The sequence below is a fragment of the Mollisia scopiformis genome, assembly GCF_001500285.1.
Source record: "Mollisia scopiformis unplaced genomic scaffold LY89scaffold_24, whole genome shotgun sequence".
Taxonomy (NCBI): Eukaryota; Fungi; Ascomycota; class Leotiomycetes; order Helotiales; family Mollisiaceae; genus Mollisia; species Mollisia scopiformis.
In genome coordinates, this window is record NW_017263604.1 from 472827 (window position 1) to 492106 (window position 19280).

At 46.9% G+C, this 19280-nt stretch overlaps 7 protein-coding genes across 7 annotated transcripts; 2 read left to right on the forward strand and 5 right to left on the reverse strand.

The window, feature by feature from the left end:
• The first annotated feature begins 1573 nt into the window (after positions 1–1573).
• LY89DRAFT_723019 (uncharacterized protein) lies at positions 1574–3408 on the forward strand. Its single transcript, XM_018218780.1, has 3 exons — positions 1574–2135; positions 2186–3108; positions 3163–3408. Exons 1-3 carry the CDS (start codon positions 1696–1698, stop codon positions 3366–3368), a joined length of 1569 nt encoding a protein of 522 aa, XP_018065525.1. The 5' UTR covers positions 1574–1695; the 3' UTR covers positions 3369–3408.
• A 45-nt stretch (positions 3409–3453) lies between these two features.
• LY89DRAFT_238953 (alpha/beta-hydrolase) lies at positions 3454–5295 on the reverse strand. Its single transcript, XM_018206082.1, has 2 exons — positions 5050–5295; positions 3454–4998 (listed from the first exon to the last, which is right to left on the reverse strand). Exons 1-2 carry the CDS (start codon positions 5185–5187, stop codon positions 3511–3513), a joined length of 1626 nt encoding a protein of 541 aa, XP_018065526.1. The 5' UTR covers positions 5188–5295; the 3' UTR covers positions 3454–3510.
• Positions 5296–6374: 1079 nt separating this feature from the next.
• Positions 6375–8111, reverse strand: LY89DRAFT_238950 (uncharacterized protein). The gene is made up of 2 exons (XM_018206081.1): positions 8021–8111; positions 6375–7961 (listed from the first exon to the last, which is right to left on the reverse strand). The coding sequence occupies exon 2, from the start codon at positions 7920–7922 to the stop codon at positions 6483–6485; it is 1440 nt and encodes a 479-aa protein (XP_018065527.1). The 5' UTR covers positions 7923–7961; positions 8021–8111; the 3' UTR covers positions 6375–6482.
• Positions 8112–9366: 1255 nt separating this feature from the next.
• Positions 9367–12546, reverse strand: LY89DRAFT_594956 (kinase-like protein; the record flags this gene model as incomplete). The annotated part of the gene is made up of 3 exons (XM_018209832.1): positions 9367–12009; positions 12056–12328; positions 12376–12546. 3 exons carry the CDS (start codon positions 12544–12546, stop codon positions 9367–9369), a joined length of 3087 nt encoding a protein of 1028 aa, XP_018065528.1.
• Positions 12547–14702: 2156 nt separating this feature from the next.
• On the reverse strand, positions 14703–15818 carry LY89DRAFT_238991 (uncharacterized protein). The gene has a single exon (XM_018206084.1). It carries the CDS (start codon positions 15641–15643, stop codon positions 14753–14755), a length of 891 nt encoding a protein of 296 aa, XP_018065529.1. The 5' UTR covers positions 15644–15818; the 3' UTR covers positions 14703–14752.
• LY89DRAFT_239122 (uncharacterized protein) lies at positions 15747–16753 on the reverse strand. Its single transcript, XM_018206086.1, has one exon. The coding sequence runs from the start codon at positions 16600–16602 to the stop codon at positions 15994–15996; it is 609 nt and encodes a 202-aa protein (XP_018065530.1). The 5' UTR covers positions 16603–16753; the 3' UTR covers positions 15747–15993.
• Positions 16754–17689: 936 nt separating this feature from the next.
• On the forward strand, positions 17690–18551 carry LY89DRAFT_700440 (Ribulose-phosphate 3-epimerase; the record flags this gene model as incomplete). Its single annotated transcript, XM_018217122.1, has 3 exons — positions 17690–17932; positions 17983–18231; positions 18285–18551. 3 exons carry the CDS (start codon positions 17690–17692, stop codon positions 18549–18551), a joined length of 759 nt encoding a protein of 252 aa, XP_018065531.1.
• Between the last annotated feature and the right edge of the window lie 729 nt (positions 18552–19280).

Here is a 19280-nt window from a genome sequence, read left to right on the forward strand (position 1 = left end):
TAATCCATAGATAACCGAGAAATACCTTAGGGTCTTCCTACTACTGTTACATTCTATTCCTCAGATTAAGCAGTGGCTCAGCTAGGACTACCTAAATACATGGGCCCTGGATTTAGACAATTATATGATGAGTCAACACTAGATCACAAATTGGCCGCTGCCCAGGACATAACGTCATACGAGCTCTGCGGCGAGGTGAAAGCCGATGACTATGCTTGTTGTCTTCTCGACTGGATTATCATCTTTCTTCGTTGGGATGGGTTGCCCTGGATGCTTCGAGCCGTGATGCACAAAACTTCTTTCGAGGCACGATGGAAGAATTCAAGGAAGGAGAGAACCAATGACTTGAGTCAGATATTCTCTGTGCAGATATCAACGCCAGATCCATTCTAAATATAATCTACGAGTTATTTGTTGTGAGCAATTGTGTAGCAAATTCAACCCACTTTCCTTACCCACCTCCACTTTCCTCTAAATTGGCTGGCTCAATGTCATGAGGCGTCATCACGCAGTCAGCCATATAACCTTATTATTTCTTGCTCACAAGACACAGCTGAAGCATAACCCATTCACGGCGTGAACTCCAAGTGAACCAGAGTCCGTGCCTTTGCAAGATTCCTCCATTCCCATCATTCTCTCAACATAAACATAGACTTGGATAGTGCGTTCAAGTGTTTCCAAATCGCAACCCACGAACCGAGCTTTTCGGAGACAAAGGAAATTGGCTTGGGACGAGGCTACTATTACCAAGCATCAAGATAGGCTTCGAGGGCAAGTCATAACTACGACTTTACTACTGCAAGTTATCAATCTGTACGAGAACCTGCAATCGAATTCGTAAAGTGTACTATGCTAACTCGCTGGACCAACCGTACCTGAACGAAGAGCGACTTCGACAACAAGAGAAGTCCGAGATAAAAGAAGTAACAACAGTGATGATCAGGTGTCTTCACGAGGGCAAAGCTCAGAAGCGGCAGTTATGCAACAAGTTTCTGATCACATTGGCGCTGACGAATTGGAGACGGGTGATCTTGAAGTGCATGGACCACGTCCACCAAGTTGGGACTATAACGACGCAAGACAGACTTTTGATTGGTATGAAGGGCACGACAGAATATTGGCTATGTCTCGTCATCAAGTGTCCCATGATCCAGTTTCAATCCTGGACTACAGGGATTCGTCTAGGTCTGTTCGTCCTGGGTATGCGATTTTGGATTTGATGAGGGAATAAGCAGACTTGTTGATAACTTGACACGCGGAGGGAGACTGTATCGCTGTTGTCATCGTAGCATATACTCATCGACTCATGCATTACAAAAGATAGTTAAACTCACGTGACTAGTATTCACTGTCTACCTAGGTACCACAAAAGATTTGTTGCAAGCCACACTCCCGACGGTTTGCGGTTTTTGGGTTTTGGTTTTCATGCCTCTTGGAAACAAATATAGAAATTTAATAAAGTCAAGTAAGAGCTGAGGTTGTCGTGGCTGTGGGCGGTAGTATGCTACTAATAATAGCATTCTCTCTAGCCTCATTATGCAACGCTCCATTGCGATGGCAGCCTCAACCTCTTTTTCTGGCATCTTGGGATTGAAACAACAAGTTGAAATGTCTGATCATCTTTTATATTATCGCTAATCTCGCTCCCCTAAAAAGGGGTAAAACGTCTAGTTGCCTTCTCTTCATCAACTCAGCATGGCTGACCCTGCGACGATCATCTCGATTATCAATGGCAGCCTCGGCCTTGCCGTCAAAGTCGGCACCGTCGCCAACGACCTTTACACTTTATCCAAGCGCTTGAAGTATGCTGAACTGACCCTCGAATCTGTCGCTTCAGAGTGCGAGGTGATTCAAACAGCATGGGAAGGCATCCAAACGTGGGCTAAGAAGCAGCCTGCTCGGCAGGACGAAGGACAACAAAAGCTGTTCGATCGACTAAACAGGTCTTTACTGTTTGGTACGATGGTATTTAGCAAGCTGGAGGACGATCTGAAGGAGTTTACAGCCGGGCAACAAAGTCCAAGCTTCTTTAGACGAGGCAAAGTGGTATGGAATGAAGCGTCTTTTGCACAACATCAGGATCGAATACGGGGCCAAGTTGCTGCTATGACGCTGTTGCTGCAGGTCATAAATCTGTATGTTTGCGTTACTTCTCTGCGTTGTTTGGCAAATGCTAACAAATCAGACCCACTACTCGGGAACAGGAGGAATTGCTCGTAAAGGAGACCGAGACTCTTAGAGAAACAGATGAGAGCGCCTGGACGATCATTGATTGTGGTAATACATCCTCTTTCAGATATTCTGATAGCCAGATTACTCGGAGAAGCATCGACAGCGCCCCAGCAGTTTATGTCAGATTTGATTTTGAGGCTGAACTATTCTCGGGAAGGGTGTACGCCAGAAATCTCGACAAATTGAAACAAGACGACACCACGAACCAGGGTAAACAACCCATACGCAATGCTCGTGCAGAGTTGGTCGTTCATAGAGAATATCAAGTGGACCACGAGGATCAAGCCACAATTTTTTCCGTGTCCCGGTTCGAAGATCCCAATTCTGGTATCCTGTTAGATAAAATGATTTCGCGACCTCAAACCTTCGTTAATCAAATGATACATTATCCCAAGCAGAACAACCGTAGGGAGCCCCCAAGGACTTCGCTTCATGCTAAACAGCTAGCAGAGAGCAGAGCAAAAAGGAACAGCATAGACATGAGCACATCTAGGACCAACGTCGGAAAATATACAGGGGAGCCCTTGTCACCATTTTCAATGAGCTCTTTTGGGTCTTTTACTGAGGATAATGAGCTTCGGCTACTGCGAGAACGACATTGGTGGCGTGAGCCGACACGGAACGATGTGGGCCAGACGGATATGCAAAAATCTACAGAAACTATGGATATTGCGACGCGCTATACCTCAGTCAATAGCACATTCGTTTGGAAGAACACCTTCGCATTTACAATTGTCCATACAGAACTAGGATCTAGTGCACAGTACATAGCTCCAGTTCAAACGTTCAACTACGACTTAGAGACATTGGGACAGTTTGCATTCAGCTTCTTCGAATCAAAAAACTTTTCAGGAAGCTTCTTCAAGTCAGGTGAAGGTAAGAAACTAGAATCGAAGTCACAAGTATCGATAGCTAACACATAGTAACTAGAACAGTCGAATTCGCTCAATATCACCGCTCAACTGGAAGGCGAAATAGCGAAAGAATTCCTAGAAGGAGCTCTCACATATCTCTTGGACAAAGCTGCAGAGTATTTGAAGCTAGATGGAGGGGTAGAAACGAGGATCAGAAAAGACAAAGAAAAGGATTACATCATATCCAAGTACGACAAAATGCTCCGGCGAGCGAAGTCTTGAAAAAAATATATACACGCACACAACAATAGCAAGTTACCACTCTCGAATATGAGATTCCGTTGCACTTGCAACACCGAACACAGCAACATTACACATTCAAAGTACCAAAGTATATACAAGGACCAATCTTCCCCTCCCAAACTCAAGCCCAATCATCACCATAAAGCGCCTTCTGCCACCACGTACACCTCTCGTTCACCGTCTCCGTATCAACCCTCGTGTCCGTAAACGTAGCATTGAAATTCATCACCTTCCCCTCACTCCCCGTCTCAACCCAATGATCCAACCCAAGTCGATTCGGACTCCCATTTTCGACAAACATTGTAAAGTACCTCTGCATATTGACCGCCAACGTATCATTCTTCACAGTCGAGATAGGACCATTGAAAAATGTGTATGGAATGTCTTGGGTGTGGTTCCCGGGAAGGACGGAGAAGATGTAGTTGTGTGATTTGTCGCCGTAGGCATTCGCGAGCCAACGGGTGCTACATATGAATGTGAAATCGGAGATAGCGGTGTCGAGGCGTTGAAATGGGGTTGTCCAGGGGTACGAACCATTATAGATTGCTGGGAAGAGGACGGTGTCTAGATAATTCAGAGTCGTTGCCGAGATGGCGGGGAAGTAGAGCTTCATGTAGGTAGTGAAGTTGGATGAGGTGGAGGCAGTAGGAGGGGTGTAGTGTCCGGCTTCATTGGTATTATGTGCGGCGATTATGCTAAGATTTTTGTTATATTTTCCTTCGAGCAAGAGTTTACCTGGGAGATCAGGGACATAGGTCCCATCTGGAGCTGGGCCGAAGCTGAATGTTCCATAGAAAGCAAGAGCTTGGGCTTTCTTGTTTGCGGTTTGTAGGGTAAGAGTGTCTAACTGTCGAGCTTCTTCTAAAGTACTGACGTTGGCGAAAACCAAAAAGTTCGCAAAGGCGGTGTTTGTTGTGTTCTTCAATGAAGTCGGAATAAAAGCCGGACTTTGCAAAATAGCTTGTTGAAAGAGATTTGTGTTGTTTCCCGCTCCATATGCAGTGATATGATGCGTAATACTTCCACCTCCAGCAGATTCACCCATCACCGTAACCTGCGATGGATCTCCGCCAAAAAGATGAATGTTATCCTGCACCCACTGTAAAGCCATCTGTTGATCGTACAGCCCCGCATTTGGCGTACCTCCAGCCACAGCGAAATCTGGACCATTCATCCAGCCCATTGCGCCGAGTCTGTAATTGAATCCCACCCAAACCTGGCCTTTGGATTCAGTATCAAGGCTCTGATCCAACAGCCCCGTTGGATTTCCAGCACTATACTTGCTCCCGAGCGTGAATCCACCGCCATAAAACCAAACAATGACCGGAGAAGGACTTTTGCTGGCTTTGTTGTCGTAGACATACTGCGGTACTACTACATCCAGAAACAGGCAATCTTCATTCTCATTGCTCGCTCCTGGATTTAGTGACAGAGCACCAATCTGCCAATTCGCGAAAGCTTGCGGGCAGATATTTCCATACGAGCCATCTTGTACACCAGCGCTACGGTTGTTGAGCGGTGCCTCAGTGGCTGCGAATCGGAGGTTACCGAGGGGAGGAGCCGCATAGCGGATGTTGCTGAAGTTATAATAGACATTACTCTGATTCGACTTCCGATCATCAGCTAAAGTCTCTCATATTTCAATACTAAACAAACTTACGATAGAATATTGAGCTTGATGAAAAGCATATCCCAGATCAACAATCGGCAAGCTCGAATTCGCCGCTTTCACACTCGCAACACCCAGAACCAACAAGCTCTGGAGGAGGCCAGTACCTGATACCATATTTCCACGCATTTCGATATCCTTCGCAATTAACAGATTTTTCTCAATTGAAGGACTCTTAAGAAAAGAAATCAAGCAAACAAGTAGTCGCCAAACATATCATAAACAACCATCCTATTCCCCGCCCGTCCACTTTGACAGCCGTCATCAGAAATCTCGTGTCCACTTCCACGCCAGACGCAGGAACCAAAAATCCCCACATGTGCACTCAACCCTTCCCCTCTTTCTGATGAAAATTTGGCTAGATACCCACTCTCCATGTCCGTGCCTGCATAGACCCTGCAGACGACGTCTGCTCTTCCAACGCCCAGAAGACTTGTGCCGAACAATGAATTCTTCTGCTTTAACTCAACTACTTAATAACCATTTACAACTTCTAATTTATGGAATCATTCCACGAATCATCACTTCCGCACTTGTCGCAAAATGGAAGGAAGTACAAGGGTCAATCTCGCAGATCTGATCATTGACGCACGTCCACCCGGGGATCAAGGATTGTGCATTATTACCGGTCCCTTGGCATGAAGCGGAGGGTAGCGAGGCCAGTGAGGTTAAAAGGGGCACAATTTGACTAGCGAGGACTACTCGATGCTGACAAGCGTCCGAATCAGGAGGAGTTCTCGATGCGTAGGTCGATATCAGAAATCGAGAGATGGAAATAGGCCATCGTGGTTGTGAATCTCTACACCAGCGCTCACGAGACCATCCGACCCTATAATATACAACGAATTGAAACGCTCAAATTCACACACGCTCATCGCCTCGATCTACATCAATCCTGATCGTCTTGAGAATATACCAATTTTCTGTCCCTGTGTTGAGTTCTGTATCTCCCTCATATTTCACAATCTGGTCCGTAGAGACAGCATCCGAATGCAATGTTCCGCTACCATCACGGCACTACCCACGTGTACTTTGTGCGTGCTGTTGAAAGCATTTCCGTCATCTGTGCTCCCAACTGGCACATGATGTCTTCTGCTTCCGAGATCCGATCCATTGTAGCCGTGGAGTTCGTGACATTGTGTACCTCTGGCAGTTGTGAGAAAGCTTGGCACGACCTTTGCGAAGAGAGGTTTGAGATAGGGAAGTGAGGCGCAGATAAGTCTGGTGTAGTATTCGATTGCTGACCAGTTGGTGATGTCGACTTTGGTCCCTATCTTGCAACCTTGATCACTATGGCACAGACGGTGGATGAAGGCGGCGTGTCAAAGTTGTCAACTGGTCAGGTATCGAGATTGTCCCTCTGTAGATCGTGGTAACATCTCCGCATTCGCAAGTTCTGGCAGTCTCAGGCTTTGGACGACTTCTCAAATTGAGCCGAGGAGCTCAGCTGAAGCCTCCCAAGGAGAGTTAGGCACGTGAATGCGTGAGCCAAGAGTCAACACCCAGGAGGCGTCTGGAGTCCACTTCCACCTGGAACTATGGCTTTCAAGAAAACCTCCATTGCCAGATGAATCTTTGCCACGATGCTCGATAGATGTGAATGGACATGCATAACTGTTATGTGTGATATATTGTTCGATCCTAAATCGCAGGTTCCCCGGGTGAAAAGGCATGTGGTATTGAAAGGGAGATTCGGGAATAGTCCACTTCTCGTTACGACCAGCGTACAGAGTCCCAGAGAATTTCACATTATTCAACGTCAGTTCATCACAGAGGAATAAGATGAAATCGATCCAAGTCGCATCTTTAGCATCCGGATTTTCGGGATCTGGGACGAATATAATATCTCCCAACTCTAAAGAACGCAAAGAGTTCGAGTGTTTTGCCAAAAACGTTTTCAGATGTTGACTACCCGTTGGGATTGCTTGCAACGACAAGTGTCGCAGTCGTTTCCAATGCATTTGCTCATTCAAAAGATTTGAACGTACGGGTGCCTCAAGATATTCCGAAGAGTCGATATATGTAAATGAAATGCGGAGAGATTCAAGTGATGGCAGTCGAATTAACACTCGCTCGAAACTGGAAAAGTCTTTGGGTTGGCCCGAAAACTCAAGCTTCAAGCGACGAATGTTTGGTACGCGCTGGGACAATTCCATAGACAGGTTCGCACGGAGCGTCCATTGACGTATATCCAGTCCTACACCACTCAGCTCAGACAGCTGGGGATTTGAAGTCGCAGCTTCAAAAAGGCTCCAGAAGTACTCGTCATTTTGCTGTCTGTAGAATTCAGGTTCCGTAAAAGTCTTCAGTAGGATTGGATTTGTCGAGTTGGTAGGTTTTGTAAAAGCGCCAGGGCACAGGCTATTGTATTCTGACGATTGAACAAATATGCCACAGAGGCCAGGCAATCTGCTCAGATACTGGCTGAGCATTTCCTTCTCGTGGGTACCCTTCCTTATGTATTCCTGCCCCGATGTGTGATTGATGAATGCCAAGTATACGTTGTGCCGTTGTTTTGACCCGAATGCATTGTATCGCGCATACATGCGAGCATCTAAGTAATTCTGCCGCCAGTCTTGGAACTCACAATTCAACAAGAAAGGTGCAAGAATTCGTCCGTCGTAGTAGATATAACGCACGCTTCTGCTGAAGACTGGATGCTCTGAGATCTTCTGCAGATTCGCGAAGCTATCCAAGCTGACTTTGAGAAACACCGTTTTGAAGAGAGCCGGAGCTGTACAATCTTGTAGGTATCTGCAGACAAGACGAAGGTTTCGCAGATCTTTTCGTGAGAGATCTTCGCAAATGTAGGCCCAAAGCTCTGGTGGGAGCTGATAAGCTCGAGGTGTCGGAGTTGCAGACATGGCAATCGACGACGTCGAAGGTAGCCTTGCGGCTCCGTACTGTGAGATAGATGGGTCAACAGTGGGTAAAGGAGCTGAAGAGGAAGATGAGTAGATACCTGTGAGCGCAGGATTAGGTACTACTAGGACGAGTTGTGATGTTCGGCGAGAAGCCCTCGATGTTAGTTGCTAGAAGCGCTGAACTCAGAACGCGACGTTGTCGCCTGCTCATGTGATGCCAAAAGAACGATTAAAAGCGTATCACAATCTTGAAATATGAAGACTATTGTGAAGTATGATCTAGAACAATAAGTATTGGTGAAGCATCGGCAGCTGGTGGGATGATATCCTTTCTCATGAGAAAGAGTCGAGTTGACAACTGTTGTGTAACCGCCGTTCAGCTCAAAAGAAACCACAAAACAACCGTCTCGGAACCGAGAAATCTTTCTAATCGATTAGAAGCTCAGGACTTGCGACGTGCAACAGAATTGCGGAATGCTTGGCGCGGGGTTGAAATTGGAGAATCAAGCATAGGTCACGTGAATGAAGACCTACCTGCTCCTAAAGAGGTATATGGAAAGTAGCCAATGAGTATCCAACTTCTGAGATGAAAAAACCGTCTTTAATATATGTTCTCAACGAAATTCTGGCGCTGGCAAAGTACCCAGAGGTACATGGCATGTGATATATCCAACCCATGTCGAATACTGAGACAACGCTATGCCTTATAGGGGCTTTGTTGCACATCGCACTTTGCAAATCACTAAATCGAGGTCGATGTGGTTTTGAAGTGGTTGCGAACCACTTTCAAACTAGTTCTAAAGCCGCTTGTGAGATGTGTTTGTACGCACTCCATTTGCGCAACATAAAAGCCTGCTATGAAGCATGGTGTAAAAGCAGAATGCTGATAGAAATGGAGGTGTGATAGCTCTGAGAGCAAATGGGTGATTTGTTTGCTGTAGTCTCGGATGTGAAGGGCCATGTTGTGGAAGAAAGGCGAGGAGGGGACAGAAGCCCATCCAATCTAAGAATATGTGAAATGTATATACTCCCATCGGCCATACAATAAGAAAAGCATTCATCACACTGCACACTGCTTAATTATGGGTTTTCATTCATGCTATCTGACAACTTTTTGCAATCTGCAACGGCATCTATTGGCCAGCCACCATGATCTCATCTGCTCGCGCAAGCAATGTTACCACCCAATGCACCATCCATATCTCGAAACTCCGTGCTGATACTTTTGTTCTTGCTATGAAGTCATGCCCAGCCATTTTGCAAGAAGAATTCAAAGCTTATTGCCGCCAAGTTCGCTCGGGTATGTATGAGGTATTGACAAAAAGGAAAAAAAGAAAGTGAGCTGCTAGTCGTACAAAGTGAGGTAGTCTTTGTGATATGCTAGACTCCAAAGTTTGGTACTTCGAAGTTCGGCATATCCGAATGTAGTGAGAGGAGGGTCTATTCATGCAGAGAAAGACGGCGTGTCGCTGAAGGATTGATTCATGTCAACTTGTCGAGAGCCACCTTGACGTGCCTGCTTCTCGTTTTCCTTGTCGTGCTTCGCAATCTTCTTCTCTTCAGCGTGGCGCTCCTCCTTCTCCTTGAGAATTCGTCGTTCCTGTGACGAGCAAGCCTGTTCTAGTTCATCTAAGAAGTCGCCTTCATCGACGAACTCAACAGCTTCGCCACGTCTAGGTTGCTTCGATTGACCCCAGTAGCACTCGAGTCTGAGCCGATTGTTTTGCTCTTCCTTGTAGGGCGTCTTGTCGCTGTGCCAGATTGTGATCTCATCACCATGCTTCAGCTCAGTCCAGAACTTCGATACAGCATTGGGATCGGATACACCATTTGCATCCTTTACATCGTGACTGGGAATGTGTATGCCGTTAACCCATATGCCTTGCGACGCCTTTGTCGAGATGTAGAGCTTCATATCTTGATCGGCTTCGGTCCATTCCTGAGAATGTCCTCCTATTAGGTCAGTATAGAAGCCAGGCTTGAAAAGAATGATCTTGAAGGCGAATTTAGGAATTTTGGTCTCTTTGGGCTGTGGATAGTGAACGGTGGCTTTAGCTGCCCGTCCCCAGCTGGTAACAGATTCGGTGATGTTTAGGTTGATGGTAGGAAGCACACTGTCACGAGTTGAGGACAGCTTGGCGATGATACGCTTCGGTGGTTGGAAGTCATTGCCAACAGAGGGGTAGACAGCTCCGGGAATTATCTTTGTTGCCAATGGAGCTTCGGGAGCTCCCAGTGAGCGCATAGTGACCGGAAGATACTCTTCTCGGACCGGGCCACCCTTGGCGATGGGTTCTGTAGCCCTGCTAATTTCTTCTGCCAATTGCCGTTCATCACGCTTCATCAACATTCGTCGTCCTTCCTCCTTGGTTGGTTCTGAATAGGCTCTGGTAGTAGCATCCGGCTCGACTGATGGGCTTCTACTGCTTCGGAAACTTTGCATGGTCGTCTCGAAAGTCTTTTGACCTGGCACGAACTTTTCGCCCTTGCTAAGTGCATACTGCTGATAGGCGTGGAAATCGGTGGTGGACATCCGCGGGTAGTTCTGATGATGTGTTGACTTGTCCTTGGGGTCCCAGAATGTGCTTGGCGGTACCTGAAGCTCAATCTCTCGCGATGATCTGCGTTGTCGCTTTGCAGGCAGGTCAGCTGGTCGCCAGGTCGCGTCGTCATCGTAATCCTCTTCTCGGGGTCTTCGAAGGCTGACTGCAGGGTCTCTGACATCTTTGGGTTCGGTGGAGGCTATGGGGCTATCAGCAGCAGGTGAAGCGGCCGAGGCTGGAGAATGCATGTTCAAATGGCCAACCATAGACTCCGCGCCAAAGAGACTCGATGATCTAGTGGCTCGATCATCGTCTTCAGAACGCGGTTGATTCGCTGGTAGCGCGTGTGGCGGAGGCGGAGGTGGAGGCGGCATGTCTGTCGGCATCTTTGCAGGATTGAGATTTGGGTCGTATCGTCGAGGATCAGTTGCGACCTTTGGAAACGCGTTCTCGGGCGCGCTTTGCGAAAATCTTGACTCTTGCGAAAAGCCGATGTGCTCGCGGCTTGGATTAGGAAGGTTCAATCGGTCCAATGGAATCGCGCCAGAGCTTCCTAAAGCAGATACGTCGACCTCTCCGAACAAACGGCCGTTGGTAGGATTGGCGTGATCTTGCATGAAAGCGAAGCTTTCTCCTCCAGTTGAAAAGTCGTCGCTTGAGTTGAAGCTGCTTGGAATTTCAGGTTGCTGAAGCTCGGTGAGCTCGCTTTCGTCATCACGCGATTCTTGACTGTCATTGACTTGTCGTTCTGCCGGGTTGATGCTCAATTGTGACGTGCCTTCCTCTAGTTGGGAGTTGTTATACCCACCATCAATCATATCAACTTCATCCTCGTCCATTGACATTTCGAAACTTTGACCACCACGAAGCCATGAGCTATCTTCCAAATCTTCAATTGTTGTACGGTACTCTGGTCGAGTATGCAGCATTCCTCGAACGAAGCGGATACCGTTGTCGGAGATACCTTCTCGTTGAAGTGGTCGAATATCAAGAGGTTGTGTCATGATCTGATTCAAGAGCTCTTGATAACTTGTACCATTCTTAACGGGGTATGGAGGACTGCCGCAGAGAGCATAGAAAAGAACACCAGCAAGGGACCAAATATCGACAGCATGGCCGTATCGTTGCGGAGGAAGTGATCTCTTGTCAAGGCCTCGAAGATTTCTCTTTCCTGTATGGTCGTATTCTCGATATTCGGAGTATACTTCCGGTGCACAATAGAGTAGAGTACCGCAGAATGTACGCAAGAACGTCTCCTCGCTATCAATCATCTTTGAAAGTCCGAAGTCGGTCAATTTGACATGGAATGGCTCCCGACTATAGATCAAAATATTGTCAGGCTTGACATCCCGATGTGTGATGCCGATTGTATGCAAATATTTCAAGGCACTGAGAAGTTGACTCGCCATGGCCTTGACGTTGAGTTCTGGCAAGGATCCATGCTCATTGATCATGCTTCCGAGATCACCACCAGGGACGTATTCCATGATGATATATAAATAGTCGTGCCAATCGATATGTTCGATGTATTGGACAACATTTGACTAGCATGATTAGTAAAGTTACTTTATTGAAGCAGGCAATACTCACGTGCTGGATCTTTCTCATAATATCCATCTCCCTGTCTACCTTCTGATCAAGGACACCATTCTTCATGAAACGTCTCTTCTCGAGTTCCTTCGCAGCATACGGCACTCCGTCAAATTTGGCTGTGATTTTGTACACAACTGCAAAAGCACCCTTCCCAATGGTCGAGACTTTGTTATATTTTGGACCTCCGCGCCATTCCTTGATTGTTCTACCTCTGGATGATACCATTGAAGGGTTCGGGGTTGCAGAGCCGGGTGTAGGAAAAAGGTTAAGCTGCAAGTAATCAGTAAAACTAGTACCAGCTATGTGATATGGCTTACTAGTTCTTTCTTTAGCAAGCCACCAGCTGCTACACGGGCATGTTCCTGGAGTCTGACATCATTTACTCGAAGGAAGAAGGCGGTCAAATTTGCTTGATATGCCTCTTCTGCGTCGTCATCGCGCTGGGGTATGCGGACAGTAAACCGATAATCCTCTTCGGGAGGTGTCATTGTCAAGACAATCATTGAGCCTGACTCGAGGGTGTGTCTATAGTCCATGCCGTTTTCTTTCTCCTTGCCGCGCAACAGATGACCATCTACTGCAGTACCATTGGTGGATTGGTCCTCCAGCATAAGAGTGCCGAATTCATTGTTGTAGATCCTAAAATGAATGTTGCTCACTCTTCTCGACTCCTCATGCCAGCCGATCTGGAAGTCACAGCGGTTTTTGTTTCTGCCAAAGAAGAATCCTCCAACGGGGTCCTTGAGCTTGGCTGAAAGTCGCAGTACAAGATCGCGAGAATGTGGGATACTGCTGGCCTCACCAGAAGTACGACCATGGCTTACTTCCTCGCTGCCTCTCTCCCGAATTCTGACATGATTCTCCGACGTAAGTGTAAGATGTGGTGTTTGTTCGTGGATGAGATCGACAGCTCGAATCGCTGGTGCGGAGATAGGAACGAGGATGCAGCAGATGTCGGCTTGATCCTCTGGGCTCAAGTTAGAGTGTGCTTGACCTAGTCTTCGAGGATCGATCACGATCTGGGTAGCTACATAATAAGAGTCAATAATTGTTCGATCTTGGCCCTGCGCTGCGCGGCGGAGGAGTTCTTCGAGGGGCAAAGCAAGCAATTGCGAACGAGAAAGAGGGGCAGAAGAAGGAGAGAAGTGAGTAATACCTGGCTGAGTGAGCTCTTCCTCCATCTTGGGTGCAGTTGGGCTAGGAGCAAAAGATTTGAGGAAGGAGGGGTTGTAGATCGAAGAAGAGTTCGTAGAGCTCCAGTGCGCTAAAGACAGCTGATATCCCACGAAACCAGGCACCGACGAGGTATCGAGGCACCGACCACAGAAGACTCTTCAAGTTCGACTATCTGCCAACATCGAGACTTTTTCTCAACTTCCGTCTAGTGCGTTGTGTCGGTAGCTGTTTGGAGACTTAATAGTGCACAGGCAGCCGGGAGCGAGGCTCGCAGTTACGCGATCTAATAGGGGCGTCGGCTACGGAATCTGTTGAAAGAATGAAAGAAGACTAGGGAGTCTTCACATAGGGTCGTCACGTCTCGATACATGGGATTGAAGGTTGGCAGTTCGTCTCTGTGAATTTCGTCGTTAGTGACGGTCCTCCCAGCAATCATACAAGTATATACATTGCCTTTCACAGGGTACGACTTTGCCCTAGACGGGCCCACCACGACAGATGACTTTGACACGGCGATAAGATCTTGTCGTGACAGAACGAAGTCGTTCACACGACCTGGGGATTATTTACTCGGTCACTCGAGGGATGTTTCGCGGAATCAATTTAAGCTCACCGAACAGTTAATCCGTTCCGTAGCGTTCCCGCTTTAGACAGGGGTCGACATTTCACTGCATTGTTTTGCTTTCGTCGGAGAATTTTCACTTATTTCATCTTTGAATGTTTTATTGTCATTTAATTTTTCATGTCTGAGGTACAATAGTCCCGTTGATGTTCTGCTCCATCAAGACTGCGCCACCGTCCATGCATCATGCCAGTCATGACGCCCTGTCACATGTGGCTGGAGATCGTGAGACCCTGTGTCATCTGAGATGTCGAGTCAGCCTCATTGATCCTCAACCTTGTTGTCGTCCTTGCCACCGCTCTCCTGATAAAATATTACTGTTCTGATAACTAGCTCTTCTGGACTTTCTTCTTTCTGAATACTTGAGTGGGGATATGGATTATAAGTATAATGCAGAAGACAACACGTTCTCCTATCTGCTCGACTGAGTCTAACGTATGTCTAAGAGATATCTTGTAATCATGTCGATAATCGAATACACAAAGAAAATACATTTCTTAGCCTCAAGTTGCTTTGTAGTCTGATGATCACATGATGGAGTACCATTAAGACAACCTTGATTTTCTTCTCCTTTCAGCACGTTAGAACTGTCATCAGCAGAGAATATGAGACAGAGGAGATTCTTGTACTTTCGGACAGCCAGGCATGTTCCACGTGCTAAAGTCAAAGGCCCAGTAAATATAGACTCAGATACACGCTCATTTTGCAACAAAATACGTTTGATAATGATTTGCAGACTAAATGCTCACAAAAAGAGCAACGCAGACTGGTCCATTCGTGAAGTCAACGAATCCTGAAGGTTCAACATCATGCAGACTTGGCGGTAGCCTCCTTAGTCTCGGTCTCTTTTCCAACTGCTAGGTGCGCCCCTCAGATATCTGTGTCTTCCTCTGCCCTCAACTTCTCATTTCTAGTCTATCTTTACGCCATTTCTCCTGCTTAGCTTCATCAAAATCCGATGATCCCAACCAGGACTCCACCTCTTTTCTGCTACAGAGCTTAGGTCGTTTCCACGAAGTGCGCTTCCTGTCCGGTCCACCACGTCTCCGGTAAGTCACCTCAATCTTCCGCCACATTGCAGCTTGCCAAGCCTCTAACACCTTTTGCCTTGTATCTTTGACTCCCATCGCCTCACTCGGTATTATACTGCCCAGATATGCGCCGATATCCGCTATGACAATGTCCGGTGTCGACCTTGGCAACCTGTTCCACGTACTTGAAGGACAATTTTCACCCTCAAATCCAAAGCCTGGAGCCTTTCTCTTCGAACCTCGGTGGGAAGGAGCCGCAGTTATGAATGCATATCTCCACAGCGGGTACTTTGTGGAGTTTTCGAGGCCATCTGGGACGTCTGAAATAAGCATGAAGGTCCACTTTCCTTCCTGGAGTTTTCTTGGAAAACATCTGTAGTCGGCATTCCGTGCATCATGCCGAAAAATTTCCGCTGAGAGAGAACCGACTCTGTTCGGCACCTCGTTGCCAAGGAGTTCGGGACTAGTTGCCATGCTCATTGCAAGATCTCGACTATATGCTGCGCTGCCCTCCTCGAAGCATCTAGTGGACTCAGATTTGTGCACCATCCTTTCAAGAAATTTGAATAGTCCGGAGAAGAATGCAAGAATGGATCTGTTTACGCCGTTAAAGGGTATGGTATCAATATACTGCAAATCGTCGAGTTCCTGGATGCTAAAATTGTCAAATGTTTGGACCATCTTCTCGATATCAACATCAACAAGACCAGGCGAGAGCCGGGGTATTTCAACTCCTCGGCAGACGATCAATCCCATTTGGACTATAGGTGGAGTAAGATATTCAGTAAAGATCGGAACAGCAGCAAAATCATATGACGTGAGAAGATTGGCTTCGAAAGCATACGCAAGCAGTTGGGAGTCAAACAGTTCAGTGACACTACTTCGTCTGACGAGGTCAAGCTTGATTTTCAGAGGTATCTGTGGCGTGTTCAGCAGATACAACGTACGGAGGCGTATATTCTGTGCTAGAATCTGTTCTAGCAGCTGCTTTCGAACGTTCTGATTGCCCGCCAAGCTGAGCGTGATGACTCTAGTGACTCTATGCTTTTCACCACACAGTGCATCGGCAATCTCAGCTTCTGAAAGATCGAAAGGACTCAGGTCGATTATTTGTCATTTGCCAGAGCAATGTTCAGAAGCGCTCCAACATTCTTGGAATTTGTTGCGAGGTCAGGTGAAGCGTACAACCTGTCTTTGAAAGCTGGCCAGAAGCCAGGGAAAATATTAACAGAATCGATGATCAGCGAGAGTTCGTCTCGCCGCGCGCTCAATAATCGGTCAATTGTTGCCGCAAGGGCCGTGGCACGGAGTTTGGGGACGGACGTGTTCGTCGCAAGTTTCGGTCTATCCAAAACATCGTCCTCGGCCAGATCATTTGCCCATGAACCTGGCCACAAAGAGTTCAAGTCGCGAGAGCCTATCAGGTCGAGATTGACGATACCCTCAATTTCTTGCATTTCTAGGTGAAGCTCACTTGCAGGCATAGGCTTTACCGTATCTTTTAAGTAGCAATACCGAAGTTTCGATAGGTCCGTTACATCGATGACTCCAGCACCCGGACAAATTTGCGTCAGCTCATCGTAACTGCGCATTCTGAGCGAGTGTGTGTCCACCAGGCTTGCTTGGTCTGATGTCTCTGCCGTGAATCTCCAAAAAGCTGTTGCTAGGCAGGTAGTGATGAATGGAAATTGGTTGTGTGCATCCGTTTCTGACATCCAGTCTTCTTCACTATACGTAGTTGCCCATCTCAGTTCATGCTCCACTGGCAACCTATTTTCTGGAGCTTCCAATATTGATATCAGAATTGATTGCCACTTAACGTTCTGCTGGAGTCAACCCAAAAGCCTATGCGAGTGTCATACTCTCACTTACAAACTGTCGCACTTCAACCACTGCTGTTCCTGCAACGTGACGCTGTATCGGTCTCCAATCTTGGCAATTATGAGAGTGGAGTGCAATGGACGCGTAAAATTAACTGGATTCATCTCGTTGGAGAGTGGAATTACCCGATCTTTTGACTCATGAGATATTGTGTCTTTGTGAGCAGCGTGTTGGTGTACGGAATATAATCATGAGAATAGAATTAAGTGAAGAATGTACTTAACATAAGGGTATCAGTAGGTATATCTGAGAACGAGTTTGTTTTTCTAGGCAACAGACATGATTGTCAGAGTGCCCAGGGCCATAGAAAAGCAAACGAGGTATATGCTGTGTAACATGCATGCCAGCCAACAGGCTTGAACAATTTTTCGTGTCCCTTGGACCATGAACCCTGACAGAGTGAACGAAAGACGGGAAAGCTCTCAGTTGTCGGAGTTTCCAAGATTGAAAGAACCGCCTCGCACTTTCAGATGCTAGCCTGGGACTGCCGACCGATATGCATCTCGCTCACTTGAGTAGCTTGAGGGCTTGATGTGGCTTGTAGAGACGGAATCTCCCAAGACAAGGTCTAGTGGTGTGATTCTCGTGTGAACGCTTGGAAACTGCCTTGGTGATTGACTTCAATCGTAGCGATGAAGCTTTGGTAGGTTTTTTTGGTGAGATGGGAAAATGGGAAAGAAGAAATGTCAGAGGGAGAGGGAGAAGATTCAGGGGTGAGAGTATAAATTACGCTAGTGTCGCTAGACTGCCCCACGTTGACGTCTGAAGCAGAACATCCCACCAAAAAGTGTCTCAAGATCACAACAACCTCATTCACTATTTGGCAGCAGCTCAAGCATTACGATTCGTCTGCAAAAGTCTCCAGCAAGCTGCAGACAATCTGCCAGCTAATTTCGGTAATTCGAACATTCTCCCCCCACGATGTCTCCTCCAGCTATCATCGCTCCCTCAATTCTCTCCGCGGATTTCGCAGACCTGGGTGCAGAATGCTCGAATACCATAAAGCGAGGTGCAACATGGCTCCATATCGACATAATGGATGGACATTTTGTTCCAAACATCACATTTGGAGCGCCTGTTGTAACGAAGATCCGAAGTCATGTCGAGAGACCAACGACGAAACACGGAAAGGGAACATTTGACTGCCACATGATGATTTCAGAGGTACAGAAGACCCGATGGATTAGAATTGAGATGCTGAATGTTTGCCGCAGCCGAAAAAGTGGGTGAAGGAATTCCAAAAGGCTGGCTGTGACCTCTACTGTTTCCACTACGAAGCTGCTATCGACAGCACTGCCGCCGAAAGCCCCGAATCAACCAGTGAACTGAAGACGAACCCCAGAGAATTGATTAGATATATACACGAGTGTGGGATGCTGGCTGGTATTGCCATCAAGCCGGAGACGAGTGTTGATGTATTATGGGATATTTTGGCTTCAAATCAAGAGAAGGAAGTGCCGGATGTGAGTATTCTATTCTCGCATGTATACGGGGAATGTTTACTGATATGCTGCAGATGGTCCTCGTCATGACGGTACATCCGGGATTTGGTGGACAGAAATTTATGGCGTCCGAGCTACCCAAGGTCGCGGAACTACGGAAACGATACCCAGAGCTGAATATTGAGGTTGATGGTGGATTGGGCCCTGGAACGATTGATCAAGCTGCGGAGGCGGGAGCTAATGTTATTGTGGCAGGAAGTGCCGTGTTTGGAGCAAAGGATCCTGCAGAAGTTATTGCGAAGTTACGAGATGCAGTGGAGTCGAGACGGGGCAAGCTATGATGAGGACTTGGTAGGGTTTTGTATAGCTGTGATGATGGAAGACTGGCATGATTGGATAAGAATAGATACGAGAGCGATGCCTGTATATTCAGGTGGACAGGTTGAACATTTGCCCATCTAATGCCACATACGCTTCAAGGCTTTTCTCTCTTGCCGTTCCTAAGAGCCTTCCAAGTCCACTCTGGCGAGTCAGGCCTCGATTTCACCAGCGGCCGATAAAGCATGGGATACAAGACTAACGACGAGCCTTCCATATTAAGTCTGTGCTCTTCAGGGCATCTTTCTTTCGGCTTTAGCGAGGCTTTTGAGCCTGAAAATTTCAAAAATCGCGACTATCACTTTAAAAAAACATAAGAGATATAAAGCAAAATTGTATGTAATGTTGCATCCAAGCAACAAAATGGCCGGAGTTAACTATAAACCAATTACTTTTTGACTTTTCCGAACTTTGTTCCCTAATTTCTGAGAAAACACCCTGTAGCGCACAGATTTAAAGTGGAAGGCTCGTAACGTACTGTAAGCTGAGGTCAGTTCTAGCCACAGTCATGGAGATTTCTCGACATTGAATTACACCGAAGCGGCAAGATTCCGCGTATGGAGCACGGCTTCAACGAAAGGCAATTGATATTAATGCAGGTTGACTCCATTAATGTTTTCGTCTCAAGTCTTGTGTATAAACTGAAAACATCCCGACAGATCACCGAGTAATAAACCCCTCCTTATTGGACA